This window comes from Engystomops pustulosus, chromosome 2 (assembly GCF_040894005.1).
Source record: "Engystomops pustulosus chromosome 2, aEngPut4.maternal, whole genome shotgun sequence".
In the NCBI taxonomy this organism is placed as follows: Eukaryota; Metazoa; Chordata; class Amphibia; order Anura; family Leptodactylidae; genus Engystomops; species Engystomops pustulosus.
The window spans coordinates 10,740,580-10,766,479 of record NC_092412.1 but is presented as its reverse complement, the minus strand read 5'-3'; the positions used below and the strand labels follow the sequence as shown (position 1 = coordinate 10,766,479).

At 46.3% G+C, this 25,900-nt stretch overlaps 2 protein-coding genes across 2 annotated transcripts in view; one reads left to right on the top strand and one right to left on the bottom strand.

Moving 5' to 3' along the window:
- The window catches only part of LOC140119845 (uncharacterized), a 403,197-nt gene that overhangs the window by 351,452 nt on the left and 25,845 nt on the right, over nucleotides 1-25,900 (top strand). The window lies entirely within an intron of this gene.
- Nucleotides 1-25,900, bottom strand: part of LOC140116888 (uncharacterized) — an 80,784-nt gene that overhangs the window by 50,404 nt on the left and 4,480 nt on the right. The window contains 2 exon segments of the mRNA XM_072133321.1: nucleotides 12,103-12,173; nucleotides 13,822-15,174. Of these exon segments, the coding sequence (XP_071989422.1) occupies nucleotides 12,103-12,173; nucleotides 13,822-15,174 (1,424 nt within the window).

Here is a 25,900-nt window from a genome sequence, read left to right as displayed (position 1 = left end):
AGAACCTGCAGTGTCCATGTACAATAATAACACAGCGCCTCAACCAACTGAGCTATAGCCTCTGTGATTAACAAGGTGGAGAATTTTGGTAACTAAGAACTATATACTGCTTTGGTATATAGGGAGGGATCTTCTCAGATTATTGTAATTATTGAGACTATTATTATTATTATGGAGATTATTATTATTATTGAGATGATTATTATTATTTTTACAATTATTAATAATCATCTCCATAATAATAAAAATAATAAAATTTATAATAATAATAGTCTGAATAATTACAATAATAACCCCTGAGAAGATCCCTCTCTATATAACAGTGCATTAGTCTGTGTCACAGTGTAGATGGCAGATAACATGTCTTAGTTACCAGAAATCCTCAGCTCTGTATCACTGGGCTTATAGCTCAGTTAGTTAAGCTCCTGTGTAATGCTGCAGAGGGTCCCAGGTTCGAATCTCAGCCTGGCCAAAACTTTATGTAATTTAATTATATAAAGAGCTTGTGTCTGGGGAATCCCTGGAGACCAAATATGGACAGATGCTGATCTGACCTGATGACCTGGTCCTGCTCTCTCTGCTAAGCCGACACTTCTCTGAAAAGGATTCCCTCCCGATGTCTGCTCTGGGGAACCCTAGGAGATGCAGTGACCATATATGGACAGATGCTGATCTGACCTGATGACGTGGTCCCTGCTCTCCGCTAAGCCCGACACTTCTCTGAAAAGGATTCCCTGCCCGATGTCTGCTCTGGGGAACCCTAGGAGATGCAGTGACCATATATGGACAGATCTGAAGTTGATGACGTGGTCCCTGCTCTCTGCTAAGCCCGACACTTCTCTGAAAAGGATTCCCTCCCGATGTCTGCTCTGGGGAACCCTAGGAGATGCAGTGACCATATATGGACAGATGCTGATCTGACCTGATGACGTGGTCCCTGCTCTCCGCTAAGCCCGACACTTCTCTGAAAAGGATTCCCTGCCCGATGTCTGCTCTGGGGAACCCTAGGAGATGCAGTGACCATATATGGACAGATGCTGATCTGAAGCTGATGACGTGGTCCCTGCTCTCTCCGCTAAGCCGACACTTCTCTGAAAAGGATTCCCTGCCCGATGTCTGCTCTGGGGAACCCTAGGAGATGCAGTGGCCATATATGGACAGATCTGAAGTTGATGACGTGGTCCCTGCTCTCTGCTAAGCCCGACACTTCTCTGAAAAGGATTCCCTCCCGATGTCTGCTCTGGGGAACCCTAGGAGATGCAGTGACCATATATGGACAGATGCTGATCTGACCTGATGACGTGGTCCCTGCTCTCCGCTAAGCCCGACACTTCTCTGAAAAGGATTCCCTGCCCGATGTCTGCTCTGGGGAACCCTAGGAGATGCAGTGACCATATATGGACAGATGCTGATCTGACCTGATGACGTGGTCCCTGCTCTCTCCGCTAAGCCGACACTTCTCTGAAAAGGATTCCCTCCCGATGTCTGTAGAAGCCATTCTGTACTGTGAGTTCAGACTTTCAAAGTATTTACTATGCGGACACAGCGCCGGGACACAGCGGGACCTGGAGGGAGAATCCGTGACAATCTCATAGCTGCCCGTGACGCGGGGCAGGGGTACGAAAAACGGGAAAGTCCCGTCAAAATCGGGACGGTTGGGAGCTATGTGTGTGTGCTCCTGGAGCATGCTGGGAGTTGTAGTCCCTCTGTGGTCACTTACCTCTTCTCTCCTTAGTGCAGGACACCCTCTACCTCACACACCTCTCCTGCTCACTATCCACTAGTCATGTGACCCGGGGAGTGTGATGTCACTGAGGGGCGGGGCCTCCTGCTCACTATCCACTAGTCATGTGACCCAGGGAGTGTGATTTCACTGAAGGGGATACATGTGTATAGAGAAGAAATGGTGGCTGAAGGACCTGTGATGATGTAATAGATCATGTGATCAGTGTGGGCGGGGCGCTGGTAGTGTGTATATCACAGTGTGAGGAGGACACACTTCAGTCAGTGACGGATGAGGTGATGGTGACACAGGAAGAAGCTGAGGAGGGAGAGGGGAGACACGGGGCTCGCAGGGCGGGTGCTGGACTAGCAGCAGAGGGGGCACTGGAGTCTTTTACCTCACAACTTTTGGAGTTGTTAACCCCTTAAGGACGCAGGGTTTTTTCGCTCATTCCTCGCTCTCCACCTTCAAAAATCCATAACTTTTTCATTTTTACGTGCACAGACCTGTGTGAGGGCTTATTTTGTGCGTAACAAATTTTACTTTCCCGTAATGTTATTTATTTTAACATGACGTGTACTGCAAAGCTGAAAAAAAATTCCAAATGTGGAAAAATTGAAAAAAAACTGCACGTGCGTCACGTTCTTGTGGGCTCAGTTTTTTCGGCTTTGACTGTGCACTCAAAATAACACCTCAGCTTTATTTTTTGTTTCGGTGCGATCGCGGTGATACCAAATTTATATAGTATTTATTGTGTTTTAATACATTTTCAAAAATTAAACGAATGTGTACAAAAAAGAAAAAAAAATTTTTGACATCTGCTGACGCTAATAACTTTTTCATACTTTGGCGCACGGAGCTGTGTGAGGTGTCATTTTTTTGCTAAATGAGCCGATGTTTTCATTGCTACCATTTTGAGGTCTGTGCAACATTTTGATCTTTTTTTAATTTATTTTTTATGTGATGTAAAAAGGTGTAAAAGTCGCATTTCGGACATTTGGGCGCCATTTCCCGCCTCGGAGGTCACCGCCGGCTGTAACCGTTTTTATATTTTGATAGATCGGGCATTTTGGGACGCGGCGATACCTAATGTGTCTGATTTTTACTGTTTATTATGTTTTATATCTGTTCTAGGGAAAGGGGGGGTGATTTGAATTTTTTATATTTTATTAATTTTTTCTATTTTTTGAACTTTTTTTTTTCTTTTTTTTCCCCACTATTTCTTAGACCATCTAGGGTGCATTAACCCTAGATGGTCAGATCGCTCCTACCATATACTGCAATACTTCTGTAGTGCAATATATGCCATTGGCTCATTGTAACATATCTGCAGAAGCCAGATAGCTTCGGGTCAAACGAAGACCCGAGGCTACCATGGCAACCGATCGCCGCCCCCGATGACGTTCGGGGGCGCGGCAATCGTAATAAAGACTTTGCCGGCGGCAACGCAAAGGTTGATAGCAAGCACCGACCGCGGTTATTAGCGGTGGGGGTTTGCTGCAATATGAAACAACAACCCCCACCTTTGTATGAAGAGGACTCAGCCCGTGAGCCCTCATCATTCATATCCTATACCTCTGCGCCGTAGAGCTACGGCGCAGAGCGTTAAGGGGTTTAAGCGAGACAAAAATTGCGTCTGGCTCTGCGCTTGGCGTAACATGTTTCACGCCTTTTACCCCGCTCCTTAGAGAACGCGTGCGATAGGTTCCTTTCTTCATTTTCTAGTAGACTGTATGCGTACGGAAGCGCAGTCACTCTCCCTGCATTATAGGACGGGTGAGTATATTCTTGCAGTTCTTCACCTTGCCCTGAAAAGGGAAATTATTACAAATTTCTAGCTGCCTCTCACAGCCTCCTGTTCCTAATTATTTTACTTAACCCTTTAGCGCTCTGAGCCGTACATGTGCAGCACTGAATGCTGTTACTGAATATGGCAATTACTTGGCGGGCATGGTTCGTTAATGGCGGTGTGAGGACTTGCACTGCACGCGCTCTGTACCTTCTGACTCCATAATCGCGGCTTTTATCAGCTTACCCGTGGCCCGACTTGTCAGCCCGGAGAGGGAGAACCACGGGACGTCAGGGAACTTCTACTGACATTTGCTCTGCAGAAATCGGCCTGAACTTGGACCACTTTTTATACCTGCGCAGCTCCCACTCCACGTGAGGCACCATTTGCAGCCATCATGGCACCCGGCCCGAGCCCCTTCACCATCACAACAGCGGCAGAGACGCATGAAATGCCGAACAATGAGAGCAGCTGGGACAGCCTCAGCAGTCGTTCTCTTCTCTATCATACTGGGGAACTGTGGCCTAACTATCCCCACAGCCAGGGGTTTCCCAAGGTACACAGCAGCAGGCCAGACTCTATCACCAAGGGGTATATTCAACACCCTCCCCCCTCCTGCAGTCAGGAGCTTCCCCAAACCTGCAGCAACACGGAACAGGGTTTAACCCTATGCATGCAGAATTCCTACATAATGCAGGCCCTTCCTACCAAACAGGATCTGGACTCTGTTATTTAGAGACTTGAGCTTTCGCAACAACAGGCTTTGGATCTTGAGGAAGTGATTACTTTCACTTTGAATGTTGAAAATGCGTCCGCAGCGTTGGATAAACGTCTTACTGCTATGGAGCTTGAAATGAGTCCGTCTAGATCGCATATTCAACACTGATGATCCGGAAAACCATGGCAGGTGTAACAATATACGCAACAAAAACGCCTACCCAAACGCCCTTCTGCTGACAACCTGACCGAGAGGGGAGCACATATCTTTAATGACATCCCAAGCTTCCCTGCTGACTCTGTTTGATAGAATTCACAGAATCTCGAGGATGTTTTCTGCCGTTTACACTATATTACAGACAAAGAGAAGATTCTACGGTTTTGCAAATATTCTGACGTTTCTGCCCGTACTGTAAATATTAGACATTTATTAAAACCTCTTCATCGCATAAACGACAGGGGCGCAACCTACCAATGGGTCACCCCTATTACCTCATAATAATAATAATTCTTTATTTACATAGCGCCTACAGATTACCCAGCTCTGCACAGAGCTTGCCAAATCGGTCCCTGTTCCCATGGGGCTCACAATCTAAATAACCTACCAGTATGTCTTGGAGTGTGAGAGGAAACCAGAGGACCTGGAGGAAACCCACGCAAACACAGAGAGAACATACAAACTCTTTGCAGATGTTGACCTGGGTGGCATTTGAACCCAGGACCCCAGAGCTGCAAGGCAGAAGTGCTACTCACTGAGCCACTGTGCACCCCTCATAAACAGGTATAACCAATGGGCCCAAGAGGTTTAGGGGCCATTGTGGTGTCACTTTCCCATATGAGAAGACTATTACTATAAACCAAACATTATAGTTTGGACCTGGCACAGACTTTGCACTGGGGCCCCATCAGCTTCTAGCTACACCACTCGGTATAACGGTAACACGTTTTTCCTGAGAAGCCCTGATGACCTCTTCCACTTTTTGAACAACAGTTGTCGTCCCTATCTGGCTTGCAGTAGACTTTCACAGATTGTCTTTACAGCAGACACGTCATCACAGTGCTTCCACATCCAGGAAATGTTCCTCAATTTAGGACACACGTACACAAGTACTTGCACATTTTTGCATCCAGATTATTGGATTTTAGTTTTCACACATTAAGGAAAGTTTTATGTGTGAAAAGTCTTGCCAGGTAGCCAGGATTCTTCGAGCATTCATACAGTAGTTATGCCCGCAAAGAGTAGAACAGAGGTCGAAATGTTCACTTGTTATATGTTGACAACCTTTTATCTTGTTCTAAACTTATATTTTCCCTTTTGTGTTTTCTAGCCCAGAGAACTTGTACAACTTCAAGATCAAAGTTCAAAATTTTTTTTTTATGTATAACCAATGATTTTCCCTGGGGAAAGACATGTCTATTTGATACTTTATTCCAGAGAAATTTTAGAACTCAGAAGTTCGTGAAAGCCCATAGAACATTCCAGGATTTTTTTTATGTTTAAATGTTATATCTTTCGAGATGATTGAAGAAACTGTTAGAAAATTCTATACCCAGAGACATATAATTCCCGAAAAAATACTGAGCCAAGGTCACCAGCATTAAGTACTGGCTCTGAGCCAAGGACAGCAAAGGAAAAAAAAGGTAAAGACTTGTAGCTCATTATTTAGTAAGATGAGACCCTATAGTAGTAGAGCAAATAGTGGCAGCTCATTCATTATTATAATTATTTCTTGGCTAGAACCTCTAAGATTGTTAGCAAATTACAGTTTATATGCCACATAATATTTTAGCTGTGTGCCCATAAGTTCTGCCCAAACACTGATCCACAGCCCGGTGGTAATGTTTACAATGTGCTTTCTTTTCATGTACCTCATATATGTATCAAGTTGAATTACTGCCTTTGTAGCAAGGAGGGAGAGGATGCAGGTATTTGGTTAAATTTATTCCTCTCTTGAAGGACCATGATTGTGCGGCCTATATGGCCCAGGAGACGGTGGGATTTAGTACCCTGATCTTGTACTTTTTGTGGATGGATCCAATTATTATAATGAAGGTAAATGTTATGCGATGCTGTCATTGCACAACACGACAAGGTGCCATGTATAAGAAACAGAAGCACTGCCACCACACATTATTAAGTGCAACAGAACTGAAAGTATTGGAAGAAGTATGTCCCTTAGCTTAGGGTAAGACAGATAGCATTTACACAGATTTAAGGTACGTCGGGAACAGCTCGTGATAACGGCCCTATGTGGAAAGCCAGAGTGTTCATCACACCAGCAGCAGGTGCCTAGTGAAAAGTGCGGATCTGGTTAAGATACTTATGGAGAGGCTACTAGGACTAACATGAGTAGTTATTGTTAAGAGCAAGGCACACACCAAGGTCAACAGAAACAAAAGGAAATGACTTGGAAGATAGAGCGGCCAAGGAAGCTGTCAGGATATCTGTACCATTAGTTGCCACTATGACTCTGTTACCAGCTGAAGAAACCTTTACCCCGGTAAGACCCAACATGCTACAGGTTCTGCAGAGACAAGCGGCAAAAGAACAAGAAGATGCAGAAAGCAGAAGGTGCCATTCTGATCTGTGGACAATGGACTCTGCTTATCAAGAACTACACCAGTTTAAAACATCCAGGTGCTCCAGTATTTGTTGTAGTGGCCTCTGTGCTACGGACTGTGAAGGTGACACCCTGCAACTCCCAAGACTTTTTGTACCATTCCCAGAGAGAAAGTCCACATATTGACTATGTTCAGCTGGCAAGTGTGGAGTATATAACTAAATTTTGGAGCCCATTAATTTATTTTTCAGGTTTCAACAAAGAAACCTTAGTCAAAAGTCGTCTACAGGTACTGGAAGTGCTCAAAGGTACCCACTTCTCAAGATAAGTTAAACTTCAGGGATAGATTAGGAAGCTCATGTCCCATACTATTCACAAAGTAGCAGGAAGGTTGAGAGGTTGATTGGGACTCTGAAACTAAAGACACAAAAGGTGGAGACCGGGAAACCATGGACCGAGAGTCTACTATTAGCCATTAGCCTTAGAGTTAAATATTTGGCCAGTAAAAAGAAAGGATTCTCTATGAGATTTAATTTGGTTTGGTTCCTAGATTAGGATATTATTATTCACAAGTTGCTCCAAATGCAGTATGTGAGACTTACAGACTACATGATAACCTTAAATATGCTCACATGCTATTTAAGTATGTGTCAGTACCTGTCCAGCAACAGCGCAACCACAACCAGGCTTGGCGCTAGCTGTCAGACTAGGTAAGTAGTGGTGAACTCACCCAGTGATGTCCCTGCGGGCTAAGGCCCTGCCTAAAGCAGATAAACCGCCCACATAAGGGGGTGAACCCACTATCAGGAACCTGACTGTCCCTGAGTGACCCCACAAGATGACAAGGAAGACTTACTTTGTCTGGCAGCTGCTGGATGGTGGAGCGGACAGGTAACGGGAATACACGAATAGACCAGTGTTCACACTGGTGCACAGAACACTAAGACAGGTCTGAGACAGGGAAAGCAGGATAAAACTAGGAGGTAACCAATACTGAGGGACAAACAACAGATACAGGAAGACAGGCGGGATATACACAGATCAGGTCAAGATCAAGCGGGTTATATACAGGTCAGGTCCAGATACAGGCAGACAAGCGGAGACAAACAAACCAGGTAAAAACCAAGATGGCTGCAATGGTACAGAATCGGATACAAAACACAGAATACCAAACAAGATAGCGAGAGCACTAGATACACAGGTAAGACTTGAAGAATAACCAGCAAGGCCTGATGGGAATAGGCAGGTATATATGGCCAGTCCCGGCCACGCATCCAGCACACTGGGTAAACTGTCCATCAGGCTAGTTACCCTTGCTGGGCAGGACAGAAATGCAAGGAGCAGGGTGTGGTTCAGTTAATCCAAGCACTAAGCCACAGTTCACACACAAATAAACGCCATCTATTCTGCCAACTGCGACGTTCAGGCACGGACGTTACAGTATGTTTTTGAGTTTTCTCTTCCATCCTACAGAAGCTTTTAGGATCTCCCTGGCTTCAACCTGGAGATTGGTTGGTGATAAAGAGATATGTGAGGAACAGCTGACAACGAGTAGAAGGAAGACCTAATTGGCTCCACTCAAATCAAGTTTTGACTTGACTCGGAAAAAGTTAATAAAGGTAAGTTCATAGCAGGGGGTGACTTTAATTCAACCCAGATATTGTTTACAATAGCCCTGGTTATAATAGTAAAGTATTAAAAAAAATACCTTCAGGACCATAATATATGGAGGTATGTGCACGGAGGCGAGAGAAATTACACCTTATGCTCTTATACTCATGGGACATACTTACATATTGATCTTTGCTGTTAGAGAAATACCTCTTAAATAACATCTCTAAAGTAGACTTGGTTCAGACAATGCACCCTTATTATTACAATTAAGATTAGCCCAACACCCTATCGATAATATAAACTGGCCATTAAGCTACAAGGCAATATAAACAAACTTTAGAATATGGGCTACAGAACTATTATATACAAAATTTAGCGAGCATGGAATCTATATCTTTGGTGTGGTGTTCCCATAAAATTACAATCCGGGGTACATTGCAGTATTTATGTTTCAGGAAACATAAGGTAGAGCATAAGTTAACGCCTTACCGACATGTGATGTCAGTGGCTCTGCCATATTGGATTGAGTTGCCCCCATGTGAGGTAATCAGGGGGCGGCGAGCGTTTGCTATGACAGGCCCAGGTAATACGAAGACCCAAGGCTGACTCATTTTAACTCATTCATTCATGATGTGGTAAATCCCAATATACTGACATACTGCAGCATAGGATCAATCAGACAACCTAGGGTTAAAGTACCCTAGGGGGGCTGAAAAATAGTAAAAAATAAACAAAAGTTAAAAACCTAAAAATTCTAATCCCCCCTTTCTCTAGAACTGATATAAAGAAACAGTAAAATATTAGGCATTGCCGCGTTCCAGAATGTCCGATTTATCAGAATATAATAAATGTTATTCCCTGTGTTTAACCCCATAACGGATAATAGCACTCTTTTTATTTATTTTATAAAAAGTGATCAAAGGGCATTTTATTTTCCTAAAATGATTTTATATTAATCAAGACCAAGGGCCTTTGTAGTTGGAATAGGTTTGAGATCAAATAAATTCTTAGTTTCTAACAGGGTAAGACAAGGGTTCCACCTTTTGCTCTTGATATTCAATTTATGCAAGAAACCACTTATACAATCTATTAAACAAAGTGATTATATAAAGATAATTCAATGTTGTGATAAAAATATTGTGATTAAGCAGTACACAGATGACTTTATATGTTAGGTAAAGGTTTCCTTAAATGGAAACTGTCACCACATTTTAACCTTAAAAGCTAGTGACACGTTCCTATAGAGACCTACTACGGTAAGTAACTGACACCCTTCTATTAGTAAAAAATTGTTTCTCTCACATCCCCATAAATCAACTTTATCTTATTTATATTACCTGGCATCAGAGGGGGCTCTGCCGGCCCCTCCCATGTACTCCTCCCCATGCCTTACACCTCCTTACTGTAGGGCGGTTCATGCCGTGACCATGGTGATGCCATCGAAGGTTCTATACTCTTTACATTGGCAAACTGTACCCCATGTATGTATTTCATCACATGGAATCACAGCAGTGATGTAACTCTGGTCACATGACATGAATGTAACACAAAGCAAAAAAAATGACACAGTTTTTTTCTATAAGTAAATAGAGCTTCATATGTGAAGCCTACTGAGTAAAGGACTCTCTTTTTGACCCATAACTAAGTCCAAAGAATTTGATCTGTTCTTGGACTTGAACAACTTCATCCAGAAAGCGACTCTAAAGCATCACTTTGCCATATCAGAAGCCACCGGACTACAGAATCTAATCTGAACCCATTGATCCATACCGCTTTGAAACCACCATCCATATTTAATCCCACACCTTACATAGAGACCTTGTTCAAAAACCAAAAGAATCAACATTCAAACTTGAGCAAAAAAGAGAAAATGGCACTGAAATGCCTCATGGAAAATCCCAATTTGGTCATCAATCCGGCAGATAAAGATGGAGCAAGAGTAATTTTGGAACCTAGGAGGAACCTACACCGAAGAAAGTCATCACATCCTGTTCAACAATGACATATAATGTGAAAAAAAATCAAAATCATAAAACAAGCCCCACACATATAGCAACAACCCATAGAATAAAATTAAATCATTATTGAACATGCCCGATAAATGCTGTAAAAAACCTGATAAAATCCATTAAGAAATGCAATAAAAATATCTAGTCCAGAATGATACTGGTGCAAAGTACAACATGTCCCACCAAAAAACAAATCATCAACCAGCTTCGTCGGAGAGTAAATGCCAAGTTGCATCCAAAGAATACCAGACCTACTGCAAAGCATGTGAGTGGCAACATAATGCTTTGGGGCTGTTTCTCTGGAAAGGGACCAGGACTACTGATCCGTGTACATGAAAGAATGAATGGGGCCATGTTAGATTTTGAGTGCAAACAACTTCCTTTCGTAAGCAAGGGCATTGAATATGAAACAAGGCAGGGTCTTTCAACATGTGCAATGATCTCAAGCACACCACCAGGGCAATGAAGAAGGGGATATGGAAGAAGCATACCGAGGTCCTGGAGTGGTCTGGCAAATCTCCAGATCTCAACCCCATAGAAAACCTTTGGAGGGAGTTGAAAGTCCATGTTGCCCAGCGACAGGCCAAAAACATGACTGCTATAGAGGAGATCTGCATGAAGGAATGAGCCAACATATCAGCAACAGTGTACCAACCTTGTGAAGACTTACAGAAAACGTTTGACCTCTGTTATTTCCAACAAAGCATATATAACATAGTATTTAGTTGAACTTTTATTGACCAAATACTTACCTCTACAATCCATCCTTCATGCAGCAGCCAGGCTGGTCTTTCAGACCGAACGCTACACGAATGCCTTCAGTTTTTGCCAATAAATGCACTGGCTGCCCGTCTCCTTCATATTTCAGCTTAATAACTCTCATCCATAAAGCTCTGCATAATGCTGCACTTCCCAACCTCTCTTCTCTCATCTCAGTCTAGCACCCAACTCTTCAATCCTACCAGTGATATTAGATAAACGTCTACCTTAATTCGAACCTCCCATGCACGTCTCCAGGACTTCTACCGAGCTGCACCAATTCTCTGGAATGACCTTCCCTGGAATTTCAGACTAATACCCACCCTCCAAAGTTTCAACCCATCTCTTTAGGCAGCCTATCACACTCGCTAACTGCATGTAATGTCGACTCTCTCTTTACTAATCCATCCTATGTCCTCCTGCTGTCGGTTGTCCAGCAAACACAACATACATAGCAAGCTCCAGGCTTCTCTGTAGTTACTTTCACCTTGGACCTGTATATAAGATGTGGGCTGATGGCTGCTTCAAGCAGCAGAATTTTTATTTATTACATAAAGTGGTAGTATCCAAATACAACTATCTTGGCTACATTTATGGTAAATTATTTTCACATTCACAAAAGAACATTTTTTTTAAAGAACATCCAATAGAAGAAATGCCTAATATATAGTAGATTGATTACATGGGAATGCCCAGATGAGAATACCCCTTAAAGTAACAAAATGGCCGCTTCCTTTAAAGTTAAACTGTCCCTATCTCCAGATGCAGTTTCTCCTTGAATTCTGGTTGTAGGTTGATGGTAGGTCGGGACATGTGAATGAACATGGCTGCTGTTGCTATCGGCTAAAATCTGGCTGCTCCGCGGCCCATAAACCAGCTTTTCCGTTTGAGCTTGAACATCGGACCTGAACTTCTGGTTGAAATTCATACTTTTGCTCCCGAATCTGCAAAGTTTGGCTCAGACCCAAACATGATCTGTTCAACAATAATCCTGTAGCACACTACAGATATATAATGACAACCAGAATGCAGAGCAGAAAGGAGAGGCGTAGCAGGCGGAAAGGAGAGGATCAGTGTTCATTTTCAGCTATCGAAAAATAACCTCAAACTTATACTTTGAATTTGTGTCTAACGATAATTTACTGTCACCAAAAGTCACAGAAGGAGGAGCTGCTGACAATGTCCGGAGATGTGTAACATGTAGAAGTCATCTAAGAGACCATTTGCTGTGTGGTAAATACCTATACATACAGATCTTTATAGAAAAGATTTTTGATGACGATTGGCTCGGATATCTGCCCATGTAACAGATAAGGTGATAGATTGTAAGCTCTTGTGAGCAGGGCCCTCATTCCATTGTCCAACCAGGTTTATTGCTCTGTAATATATTATTACGTCTGTTTATGTCCCCCATGATCTGTAATCCGCTGCAGAATATGATTATATAAAGATTTATTACTATTTGCTATATACATCCTAAAGAAGGAAATCCAACAATCCAGATGTAACAAGTAATGTACAAGAAGAAACTGAGCTCCTGATATACATAGGATGCAGCCAGCAGTGTTAATAATTGTCAGGAAAGCTCACAGATTCCTTTAAAGTGTAACCATCATTCAGAGCAAAAAAAAACAAACCATAATTCTGCTCCATACAGGTTCTATACAGGTCACTGTCATCTATGTATAATGTATATTTAGTTATTTCACCATCAGAGGCTTTTCCTGTGTCTTTTTAAAAGAATTAATTAATGTAATGTGTTATTTTAAACGTTCTACATTTTCATTTTTGTTTCCTTTTTTTTGTGGTGTAATTAGAGAATAGTGTAATAACCAAACGTCCCACCCCGCCCCTCCATCAAATGCACCTTCTATCTGCTCAATCATCTATCTTATATCTATCCCATATCTATGTATGTATGTTTTTATCTATCCATCTCATATCTATATATCTATGTATGTATCTACCTATCTAAAACTTCAGCACAGAACATGGGGGGACAGCTTGTAGACTTGGAGCCTCTCCTGCCATTTCTCACTGTGGAGTGAGAGGGGATGGGGGAGGGGGGACTGTGATGGAGCTGCAGTTTATGTTTGTGTGGATTACATGTTTTTATACAAGTGTAGGGAAAGTTGCGGGAGAGGTGAGTGTAGTTGTGTGGTTACTACATTAGTTAGAGCTCCTGGCAGCCTTGAGGAGAATCAGCTTAGAGCAGGAAGAGGGGGTGTCTCACATGTACAGCCTCCCTCCATAGTCAGCTCAGTGACGACGTGAGGACAGGAAGAGCCTACCAACAGCCATCTGAGGAGTCACTGATAGCAGGGGGAAGTCTGCTGAATACAAGAGAAAGGAGCAAGATCCAACTAATCAAATTACAAAAGAACTTAAAATGACCTGCCCTATAACATTTAAAAAAAACATTTTGATATGACGTTTACTTTAAGGTGGGAAAAAAACAAGTACAAAAAACAAAACCTACAGTGATCTGGAACAAGTGGGAGTAGGACCCTGCCCCTGAGGGCTCACAATTGATAAAGGAGGGAAGATGAGACACAAGGTGAGGAGCAGAGCAGTGCAGTTATTGTGAGTTGTAGGTCAACCTAAACCGATGAGTTTTCAAATTACAATAAATGGTAACACGGCTTATACCCTGTGTGAGTTCTCTGATGTCTTTGACGATGTGATTTTTAATGTATTCCAGACATGGAAATGGCTTCTTTCATGTGTGAGATCTTCGATGTTTTAGTAATTCTGATTTTTTAATAAAACATTTCTCACATTCAGTACATGAAAATGACTTCTCCCCTGTGTGAATTTTCTCATGTCGAACAAGATGTGATTTATGGAGAAAACATTTTCCACATTCAGGACATGAAAAGGACTTCACCCCCGTGTGAATTTTCTCATGTTGAAGAAGATGTGATTTATTGATAAAACATTTCCCGCATTCAGTACATGAAAATGGCTTCACTCCTGTGTGACTTACTTGATGTCTAAGTAATTCCGATTTTGAGGCAAAACATTTCCCACATTCCGGGCATGGAAATGGCTTCTCCCCTGTGTGAATTCTCTGATGGAGTACAAGATTTGATTTCTGAGTAAAACATTTTCCACATTCTAAACATGAAAACGGCTTCTCTCCTGTGTGAGTTCTTTGATGGAGAACAAGATATGATTTATGATTAAAACATTTTCCACATTCTAAACATGAAAATGGCTTCTCCCCTGTGTGAATTCTTTGGTGTTGAAGAAGTTTTGAATAAACGCTGAAAGATTTTCCACATTCATTACACAAATATGATTTTTCCCCTGTGTGAATTTTCTTGTGTTCAAATAGATGTGATTTTTGGACAAAACATTTTCCACATTCAGTACATGGAAATGGCTTCTCTCCTGTGTGAATTCTTTGGTGTTGAACAAGCTTTGAATTAACTCTGAAACATTTTCCACATTCATTACACAAATATGATTTTTCCCCTGTGTGAATTTTCTTGTGCTCAACAAGATGTGATTGACGGATAAAACATTTTCCACATTCAGTACATGAAAACGGCTTCTCCCCTGTGTGAGTTCTCTGATGAATAACAAGATTTGATTTCTGAGTATAAGATTTTCCACATTCTAAACATGAAAATGGTTTCTCCCCTGTGTGAGTTCTCTGGTGTTCAACTAGATATGATTTCTGAGTAAAACATTTCCCACATTCAGTACATGAAAATGGTTTCTCTCCTGTGTGACTTTTCACATGTTGATCAAGACTTGATTTCGTGCTATATTTTTTCTCACATTGTGAACATGAAAAAAACTTTTCCTCTTGCTGACTTTGAAGATGAATGAGAAGATTTGATTCTTGTCTAAAAGACTTCTCACATTTCGGACATGAAAACTGCCCCTTATCTCCATGATTTCCCTCCTCTGTGGAAAGATGTGACTGATTATCTTCTACTTCCCCACAAGGAGATGAGGAGGGACGTCCATGGGGACCTCTTGTACCTTCATCTCCTGGAAAATACAATAAAAAAGAATAAACATTGGAGGGTTTACTTTTCTCTGGGTACGGGCAGAAGTTCATGTAACGAGGAAGTAAAATACAGGCATCTATGGATAGAAAAGTCATGTATTATAATAGCAAACATAAAGCTGACAACAGACCTTCCTCCTGTAGTCACCCGCAGTGGGGAGCAGGTACGAAGTGTGTAATTTACTGCAGATTCCTTTCCAGGCCCAAGTCCGATTGGAGAACCATGTTAAACCTGAAGCATCCGAGCAGAGCAGGAACATCTTCTAGACCAGCCCCCCCAATCACACCCACCATGAGGACCAGCTAGAAGATGAAGTAAAGGGTCAATATGACACTGGTGAGGGGTTTCTAGGGAGGAGCTTTAAATCGTAGAGTACAGTAGAGGACAAGATTCAGCCTCCAAGAGGGACAAAGTGGAAATACAGGATCTTGGCTCTTTAATCATTGTTTGTGTGTTTGGGGTGGTACGTTTGATGACTCCATTGAACACTTTATCCTGCATTCTGGGCAGCAGTACTACTGACTGATTCCACAGTCCTGTTTTCAGGGTTGCTTTAGCAGTTCTAAGATAAGTGTGGCCATTCCTTCCCAGAGCCATATTCCTCTGATCTGTAATGGAGGAGCTTCTCTACTGAGCATGTACATAAAAGTGTAACCCACATGCATCTCAACTAAAAGCCTAGAAGAGGATGCATAACTAGCACCTACAGGCCACTAGGGGCATGCCAAGCCCTGCTGCTACTGGACCCTTCTGACATTCCCAGTCCAATAAGTGCAGCTGAAAAGTTCTCGCTGCACCCAGGTCACTTTGTTCTGTATCCTGACTACTGACACTATGTTCTATGCTCTGGTGCAGGACCCAGAGTAGAGCAGACCAAGAGTTGGTAAGCACTTGTCAGCTGTACTGGTCCCGGGTCCTCTACTCTTCCTGAAACAACTCTTTTCAGGGTCCTAATGCCAGCGCATACCACCAGTGTCCTGGGTGCCCCGCGACCCATGTTCCGGGTCACAGGTGCACTTGTGTGCCTCCCTGTTCCCCTGGAGCTCTGCAGAATCACTTACCTCACCGTGCTCCAGCGACGGCCTCCTCGCTCTGGTGCACACATCCCTGTCTCCTAGGGTGCGCGCGTGCTGGACGTCTAAGATTTAAAGGGCCAGAGCACCAATGACTGGTGCTGGCCAACTTCCTTTCCAGAAAAATTCCCAGCCTCTTCCTGTGCCCCCTGCCGGATCTTCGTGCCTTGTGCCTTATAGAAAACTTGCTACTGAGGTCCCTTCCATCCCATTGTGACCTCAGCTTCGTTCCTGACTTCACTCCTTTGCTGCTAGCCCTGACTTACTTTGTGTGGATTACATGTTTTTATACAAGTGTAGCGAAAGTTGCGGGAGAGGTGAGTGTAGTTGTGTGGTTACTACATTAGTTAGAGCTCCTGGCAGCCATGAGGAGAATCAGCTTAGAGCAGGAAGAGGGGGTGTCTCACATGTACAGCCTCCCTCCATAGTCAGCTCAGAGACGACGTGAGGACAGGAAGAGCCTAGCAACAGCCATCTGAGAAGTCACTGATAGCAGGGGGAAGTCTGCTGAATACAAGAGAAAGGAGCAAGATCCAACTAATCAAATTACAAAAGAGCTTAAAATGACCTGCCCTATAACATTTAAAAAAAACCTTTTGATATGACGGTTACTTTAAGGTGGGAAAAACACAAGTACAAAAAACAAAACCTACAGTGACCTACCAACCTACCAACTTTGATTCCATGCTGCCTGTCTGGACATTTTGCCTGACCATGACTCCGTGTCTGCCTTCTGATTCTGTACCTTTCCTTGGCCCCCACTGCGTACTAAGTCGTGCCTGTGAAGCGACCTGGTGGTGACACCCACAGCAAGTCCAACCCGCTGTGCAGCGGGCTCTGGTGAAAACTGTGTGCCACTTAGACTATGCTCCCAGGTGTCGGTTTACGTCATTGTCCGCAGTGGTTCCCGACAGTAAGATCCGCCCGTGGATCCCTCCAAGGCTCCACTATCTGATGTATTCGATCTCACCACCATTGTGCCGTGCAGGGTCGAAAACTTGATTAACTGCTCTGCCATCATGCAGCAGCTTCTGCAGAACCCATACTGCATCCGTCCATCCCCTCTAAGTATGATGGGGCCCCATGTTGTGTAGGGGGTTCATCACACAGTGCCCTCTACACATCGAGTTGATGCCATCATAGTTTATCTATGAACGATCTAAGGTGGCTTTCATGATCAGCCACCTCTCCGGGAAAGCCCTGGCATGGGCCACCCCCCCTCTGGGACAGGAACGACCTGGTCACAGCTAACATCTTCTCTTTCCTCACGAATTCCGCTCAGTCTTTGAGGAACCAACCCGGCATCTTCCGCTGAGACTGCCCTACTGAATCTACGCAAAAAGGACTCCTCAATTGGTGACTCTCACGGGTGGTCCCGCGATCTATATTGCGGATCGTGGGCTCACCCGTGACTCTCGCCCCTCGCCTGCGCGCCGCAAGCGCGACTTACGGGTCCAGGCTCCTGCCCTGGCTTCTTCAGTTCCGGCTGCAGCTGCTCCATCATCCTCAGCCGTGCGCGCGCGTCCCCGAATCGCCCCTCGCCTGCGCGCCCGCAGATTTAAAGGGCCAGCGCACCACTAATTGGCGCTGGCCATTTCAGGCAAATCTATATAATCCTGCCTCTTCCTGTGATCCCTGCCGGATCTTTGTGCCCTAGAGAAAGCTTTGTTTATGCCGTGTGCTGTTTATGTGTATTCCTGTTGTGACCCTGGTTCTGCTTTTGACTTCGCTCCTTTGCCGCCTGCCTTGACCTATTGCTATGTCTCTGTCTCCGATCCTGTGCTGACCTCCTGCCTGTCCCTGACTACGAAATTGCCTGCCGTTTCTGTACCTCGACCTTGGCTGCCATTGCGGACAAGTTACGCCTGTGGATCAACCTGGTGGTACCACACCGCAGGAAGACCAACCTGCTTTGCGGCGGGCTCTGGTGAAAACCGGGTACCACTTAGACTCCAGTCCCAGGTTGTGGCTTGTGTCATCGTCCGCAGTGGTCCAGAGGATCCACAACCTCGAAGCCTGACAGTAAGATCCGGCCATGGATCTCGCCGAGGTTCCGCTTCCCACTCGGCCGACTCTGGCGACCATCGTGGTCCAGCAATCCCGGGAGATTGCCACCCGACGCGAACAACTGGAACAGGTTACCGCCATGCTGCAGCAACTGCTAGCCAACCAGCAACAACAACAGGTTCCTGTGGCTGCTCCCGTGCCTCCCGCTAACCCGGCTAGTCTTCCCGCCGTTGAACCCAGGCTACGCTTTTCTATGCCCGGCAAGTATGACGGCGATCCTAAGATGTGCAGGAGCTTTATAACGCAGTGCTCCCTGCACATAGAATTCATGCCATCTCAATTCATCACAGAGCGATCCAAGGTGGCATTCTTCGTCAGCCTCCTCTCCGGGAAAGCCCTGGTCTGGGCTACCCCGCTTTGGGACAGAGACGACCCAGTCACAGCAAATCTGACGGCATTTCTGGCAGAGTTCCGGTCCGTCTTTGAAGAACCAGCACGGGCCTCTTCTGCTGAGACAGCACTGTTGAATCTATGCCAGGGGAACTCTTCTGTCGGAGAGTATGCTATCCAGTTCCGTACTCTGGCTTCAGAACTTTCCTGGAACGATGCGGCCCTGTCCGCAGCTTTTAAAAAGGGACTCTCCTCTCACGTTTAGGACACTCTGGCCACTCGGGATCTGCCGCCTGCCCTGAATGCTCTCATCACTTTGTGCCAGCCCTGAGCACTTCCTTGTGGCTTGTCCCATTCGTCCCCAGCGTCCGGGAAACGCCAGCACCTAGGGTTCTTGGGAGAAGTGTCCCTAGGTGCAAGCAAAGCTTCTCCAAGCCTGATGATTCCTGTTCTTCTCAGTGTTGACACCCGCACCCAGATCCAGGTCTCGGCTTTCTTGGACTCCGGTTCTGCAGGGAACTTTGTGGATGCCGCCCTGGTCTCCTGGCATCACATCCCCGTGGTTCGTCTTGAAAAGTCTTGGTCATCTCGTCTGTCAGTGGCCAAATCCTCTCCGACCCGGTCCAGTACTGCACCAAGCCTCTGTCCATGCAAGTTGGTGTGTTGCACAGGGAAAGTTTGTCTTTTTATGTACTTCCGCGCTCCACCTCCTCCATCCTGTTGGGCCTACCATAGTTGCAGCTCCACGCACCCGTTCCTGACTGGAAGTCGGGGGAGATCCTTCAGTGGGGACCTAATTGTCAGTCTCGCTATGTGAAGATGTCTCTTCCACTACCAGTCCTGGTTTCTTCTGTGGCTCCCAAGGCCCTGGAGGGTCTTCCTGCTTGCTATCAGGACTTTTCTGACGTCTTCTCAAAGAAGCAAGCCGAGACGTTGCCGCCTCACCGTCCCTACGACTGTCCTGAGGATCTACTGCCGGGTACCTCTCCTCCATGGGGTCATGTGTACCCGCTCTCAGTACCTGAAACAGCAGCCATGTCTGACTATAATCAAGGAAAACCTGCAAAAGGGATTCATACGTAAGTCCTCTTCTCCGGCTGGTGCAGGTTTTTTCTTCGTGACCAAGAAAGACGGGTCACTCCGTGCATAGACTACCGCGGTCTTAAGATCACAGTTAAGAACCGCTATCCATTGCCGCTGATCACGGAGTTGTTTGACCGTCTTCATGGAGCCAAGATCTTCTCCAAATTGGACCTTCGAGGGGCCTACAATCTCATTCGTATCCGCCAGGGAGATGAGTGGAAGACCGTTTTTAATACCTGTAATGGACACTTCGAGTACCTGGTAATGCCGTTTGAACTTTGTAACGCACCGCCCGTCTTCCAGGAATTCGTTAACGACATTTTTAGAGACTTGCCTTAGGTCTGTGTTGAGGTCTATTTGGACGATATCCTGGTTTTCTCTCCGGACCTTGAGACCCACCAAGTTCACGTACGGCAAGTCCTCAGTCGTTTAAGGGCCAAGCGCCTCTACGCCAAAAGTGTCAATTCCATCAGCGGAGTATCCCGTTTCTTGGCTATATCATCTCTGACAGAGGCCTCCAGATGGATCCTGCGAAGCTGTCTGCGGTTCTTCACTGGCCCCGTCCAGTAGGACTACGCGCTATACAGCGGTTTCTGGGCTTTGCGAATTACTACCGGCAGTTCATCCCACACTTCTCCTCGCTGGTATCTCCTATTGTGGCGCTCACCAAGAAGGGTGCTAACCCCCGACTCTGACCTTCGTCTGCTGAGGAGGCCTGCACGAACTTAAAATCCAAGTTTGCTTCAGCCCCAGTACTGGTACGTCCCAACACAGAGAAGCCTTTCCATCTGGAAGTAGATGCATCCTCAGTAGGGGCCGGTGCAGTGCTCACGCAAAAGGGTTCCAAAGGTCGAACTGTCACCTGTGGATTTTTCTCCAAGAGTTTCTCCTCCGCAGAGAGGAATTATTCCATAGGAAACCGTGAACTGTTGGCGATTAAGCTCGCCATAGAAGAGTGGCGTTACCTCCTGGAGGGAGCTCTGTTTCCGGTCAGCATTTATACAGACCACAAGAACCTTCTCTACCTCCAAATTGCTCAGCGACTCAATCCACTTCAAGCTCGCTGGTCACTCTTCTTCGCCCGGTTCGTTTTCCTCATTCAATTACGCCCTGCCGAGAAGAACAGCTGACGCCTTTCTCGTGCCTCTGATGTCCTTGGGGAGGAACCGGCTCCTCAGTATGTCCTCCATTTGACCGATTGGTACTTGCTGCGCCTGTGGATCTTCGTCAACTACCCCCTGGCAAGACATACGTACAACCTGCTCTACATAGGAGGATTCTGTCTTGGGGACATTGCTCACGTGTGGATGGGCATCCAGGGGTGCAGCGTTCTGTCGCCCTCATTTCCCAGTTTTACTGGTGGCCAGATCTGGCCAAGGACGTTCGGGTCTGTGTGGGTTCCTGTGCTTCCTGTGCCCGGAATACGCCGTCACGTCTCAAAGCCTGCTGGTCTTCTTCTGCCGTTACCCAGCTGTCCCTGGACTCATATCACCATGGACTTCATTACGGACTTACCGCCTTCATCAGGCAATACGGTCATCTGGGTGGTGACTGACCGTTTTTCGAAGATGTCCCATTTTGTCCCTCTGCCTGGTTTACCATCTGCTCCACGTCTTGCCAGCCAGTTCTTCCATCACATCTTCAGACTCCATGGACTTCCCCAGCACATCGTCTCTGACCGTGGGGTTCAGTTCGTCTCCAAATTCTGGCGTTCTCTCTGCAACCAACTTCAGGTGAAATTGGACTTCTCTTCCACTTATCACCCCCAGTCTAATGGAAAGAGTTAATCAGACCTTGGGCTGCTATCTACGCCATTTTGTTTCTGCCCGTCAGGACAATTGGTCCACTCTGTTACCATGGGCAGAGTTCTCTTATAACTCCTTGGACTCTACATCCGCGGGTTCCGCCCCATTTTTTGTTAATTATGGATTGCATCCCCACCTTCCTCTACCCCTGCCCGTGCCATCGAAAGTTCCTGCTGATGAGGGATTGGTGCGGGACTTTAAGACCATTTGGGAACAGACTCGTCTTTCCTTACTACAGGCTTCGGCTCGAACCAAGTCCCAGGCCGATAAAAGACGCAGGCCTTCCCCTGTCTTCAATCCTGGTGACAAAGTCTGGTTGTCCTCCAAGTATGTCCGACTTAAGATTCCTGACTACAAGCTTGGTCCTCGTTTCCTGGGTCCCTTCGAGGTGCTGAACAGCATCAATCCAGTCTCCTAGAAGCTGCGTCTTCCACCCACCATGCGCATCCCGAACTCCTTCCATGTCTCCTTGCTTAAGTCTGTTATCTTGAACCGCTTCTCCCGACAACTCTCCCCTCCTGCTCCTGTGGCCGACTCCTCTGACATCTATGAGGTTAAGGAAATCCTGGATATGAAGACAGTGAGGGGTAAGCGGTTCTTCTTGGTTTACTGGAGGGGGTTCGGGCCAGAGGAGAGATCTTGGGAGCCCGAGGACTCTTTCAGAGATTCCTTCAGCCCAGGAAGAGGGGGAGGCCGAAGGGGGGGAGGGTACTGTCACGGGTGGTCCGCGATCCATATTGCGGATTGCGGGCTCACCCGTGCCTCTCGCCCCTCGCCTGCGCGCCGCAATCGCGACTTACAGGTCCCGGCTCCTGCCCTGGCTTCGTCAGTTCCGGCTACCGCTGCTCCAAGATCCTCGGCCGTGCGCGCGCGTCCCTCGACTCCTAGGGCGCGTGCGCACCAACTTCTGCAGATTTAAAGGGCCAGCGCACCACTAATTGGCACTGGCCATTTCAGGCAAATCTATTTAATCCTGCCTCTTCCTGTGATCCCTGACGGATCTTTGTGCCCTAGAGCCCTAGAGAAAGCTTTGTTTATGCTGTGTGCTGTTTATGTGTATTGCCGTTGTGACCCTGGTTCTGCTTTTGACTTCGCTCCTTTGCCGCCTGCCTTGACCTATTGCTACGTCTCTGACTCCGATCCTGTGCTGCCCATCCTTACCTCCTGCCTGTCCCCGACTACGAGATTCCCTGTCGTTTCTGTACCTCGACCTTGGCTGCCATTGCGGACAAGTCACACCTGTGGAACGACCTGGTGGTACCACGCCGCAGCAAGACCAACCTGCTTTGCGGCGGGCTCTGGTGAAAACCGGGTACCACTTAGAGTCCGGTACCAGGTTGTGGCTTATGTCATCGTCCGCAGTGGTCCAGAGGATCCACAACCTCGAAGCCTGACAGTGACTTAGCTTTGGAGCTGGACTGGAATGAGGCGGCCTTGCTCACTACCTTTAAAAAAGGACTGTCTAGTGGGATCAAAGACACCTTGACCGCACTGAGCAGCCTGACTGCTCTGGACACTCGGATTGACATCCGCTTCTCTGAACGCTTGGAGGAGCAGCGAGCTGAATAAGAGCAAGTCAGAATCCGATGTCTACACTGCTTGGCTCCAGTTTTCCAAAATCCACCTCTACGACCCTTTGTGTCTACTACCAAGGAACCCATGCAGGGGGATAGAGCTCAGCTAACCTCCCAAGAGCGATCCAGGTGATGACAGGAGAGCCTCTGCCTCTATTCTGCCAGTCCGGTGCATTTTCTTCTGTCTTGTCCAGTCCGTCCGCAGCGTCCGGGAAACGCACGCACCTAGGGTTCTTGGGAAAAGCGTGAGGGCAAAGCCTTAACATACCTGTTGTACTCAGCTCCAGGACAGGTACAGGGCAGTCTCAAGCCTCTGCCTTCCTGGATTCCGGCTCTGCAGGAAATTTCGTGGATGCTGCCCTAGTCTCCCAGTATCACCTTCCTGTGGTCCGCCTTGATAAGCCGCTGGTTATCTCCTCCGTCAGTGGCTAGATTCTCTGTGATTTGGTCCAGTATCACACCAAGCCTCTATCTCTGCAAGTTGGGGCATTACATAAGGAGAGACAGTGGTTCTATGTGCTTCCCCGGTCCACATCCTCCATATTATTGGGCCTTCCTTGGTTGCAGCAACACACCCTTGTCCTCAACTGGCAGTCTGGGGAGGTTCTTCACTGGGGTCCTGGATGCCAGTCTCACTGCTTCATGGCTCTCTTCCATGTCTTCTTCACTGTCATCCAAGCCTCTGGTGGGTCTTCCCGCCGCTTATGTGGACTATGCTGATGACTCTGCCACCACACCGTGCCTACGACTGCTCAATAAAGCTGTTCCCGGGAACATTATCTCCACGAGGTCATGTTTACTCACTCTCCGTGCCCGAGACTGCGGCTATGTCAGCCTACATCAAGGAAAATTTGCAGAAGGGCTTCATTCGCAAGCCGCCTTCTCATGCTGGATTCTTTTTTGTGGCCATGAAAGTCGGTTCTGTTCGCCCCTGCATTGTCTACGGAGGACTTAAAGTTACCTTGGAAAACCGTTATCCTTTACCCCTAATCACAGATCTCTTTGACTGCCTCCGTGGAGGTAGCTTTTAATCTCATCTACATCCGTGAGGGCAATGAGTGGAAGACCACCTTCAACACTCACTTCAAATATATGGTCATGCCCTATGGACTGTGCAATGCGCCTGCAGTGTTTCAAGAATTTGTCAAAAACATTTTCAGAGACTTGCTTTAGACTTGTGTCGTTGTCTAATTGGACGATATACTGGTGTTCTCTTCTGTCTCATTTGGTCCATGTACGATAAGTTCTTAGGTGCCTACGGGCCAATCACCTATATGCAAAACTTGAGAAGTGCCAGTTCCACCAGAAGAGCCTTCCGTTCCACGGATATATCATCTCCGACAGGGGTCCGGGGATGGATCCTACCAAGTTGTCTGCAGTACTCCAGTGGGACTTTGTGCTATACAAAGATTCCTGGGCTAAGTTTTAGTCTCCAGCGGCTGAAGAAGCGTTCACCAAGCTGTAGTCCACCTTTGCCTCTGCCTCTGTTCTCACACGGCCTGATACGGAGAAGCCATTCCCGATGGAGGTAGGGTGCTGGAGAGGTGCTCACCCAGAAAGGGCCCAAAGGCCGAACTCTTTCTGCAGAGAGAAATTATTCATTTAGAGACAGAGAAATACTGGCCGTAAAGTTTGCCCTAGAAGAATGGCGCTATCTTCTGGAAGGACCTATACACAGACTGGAAGGACTACCATCTAGTCTGCGTATATACAGATCACAAAAACCTCCTATATCTCCAGACTGCTCAGAACCTCAACCCACATCAAGTTAGTTGGTCACGCTTCTTTTCCAGTTTCAAATTCTTGATTCACTTTCGTCCTGCAGAAAAGAATGTCAAGGCTGATAACCCTCTCGTGCCTCTGACATTATTGGGGAAGAACCGGCTCCTTGGCATGTCATTCCTCTTGAATGACTGGTTGTTGCCGCTCCTGAGTACTTTTTTCCCGGCAAGGCCATCCGTCCTGCTCTTCAGAAGAGGATATTAACTTGGGAACATTGCTCTCATGTGGCTGGGCACCCTGGGGTGCAACACTCTGTCGCCCCCATTTCCCGTTTCTACTGGTTGCCAGATCTGGTCACGGATGTATGGGATTTTGTGGGTTTCTGCACTTCCTGTGCCCGAAACAAGCCTTCTCGTCTTAAACCAGCTGGTCTTCTTCTGACGTTGCCGATACCCAGCCACCAGTGGACTTTATCACTTTATCCTCTGGTAATACCGTCATCTGGGTGGTAACAGACAAGTAGAGAGAGTCAACCAGACTCTGGGCTGCTATCTCCGTCATTTTGTCTGTGTCCGACAGGACGATTGGTCCACTCTGTTGCCTTGGGCAGAGTTTTCTTACAATTCCTTGGACTCTGATTCTGCTGGCGCCATTCCCTTCTTGATTGTCTATAGAGGACCTACGCTCCGGGTGACAAAGTGTGGCTGTCCCCCAGGTATGTCCGGCTGAACATCCCCAGCTACAAGCTTGGTCCGCGTTTCCTGGGTCCATTTGAGGTGCGGAAGCGCATCAACCCTGTGGTCTATTAGCTCAGTCTTCCTCCTTCCATGTCTCCCTTCTGAAACCTGTCACCCTGAACCATTGCTTCTCCTGGCAGCTACCACTGCTGCTCCTGAGGCAGATTCTTCCAACATGTTTGAAGTAAAAAAAGGTCCTGGATATAAAGTGAGTTCTAAAGCGGTTCTTTCTTGTCGACTGGAGTGGGTTCTGGCTGGAGGAGAGGTCTTGGGAACCCGAGGACAACATCCTGTATCGTGACTGTTGCAGAGGTT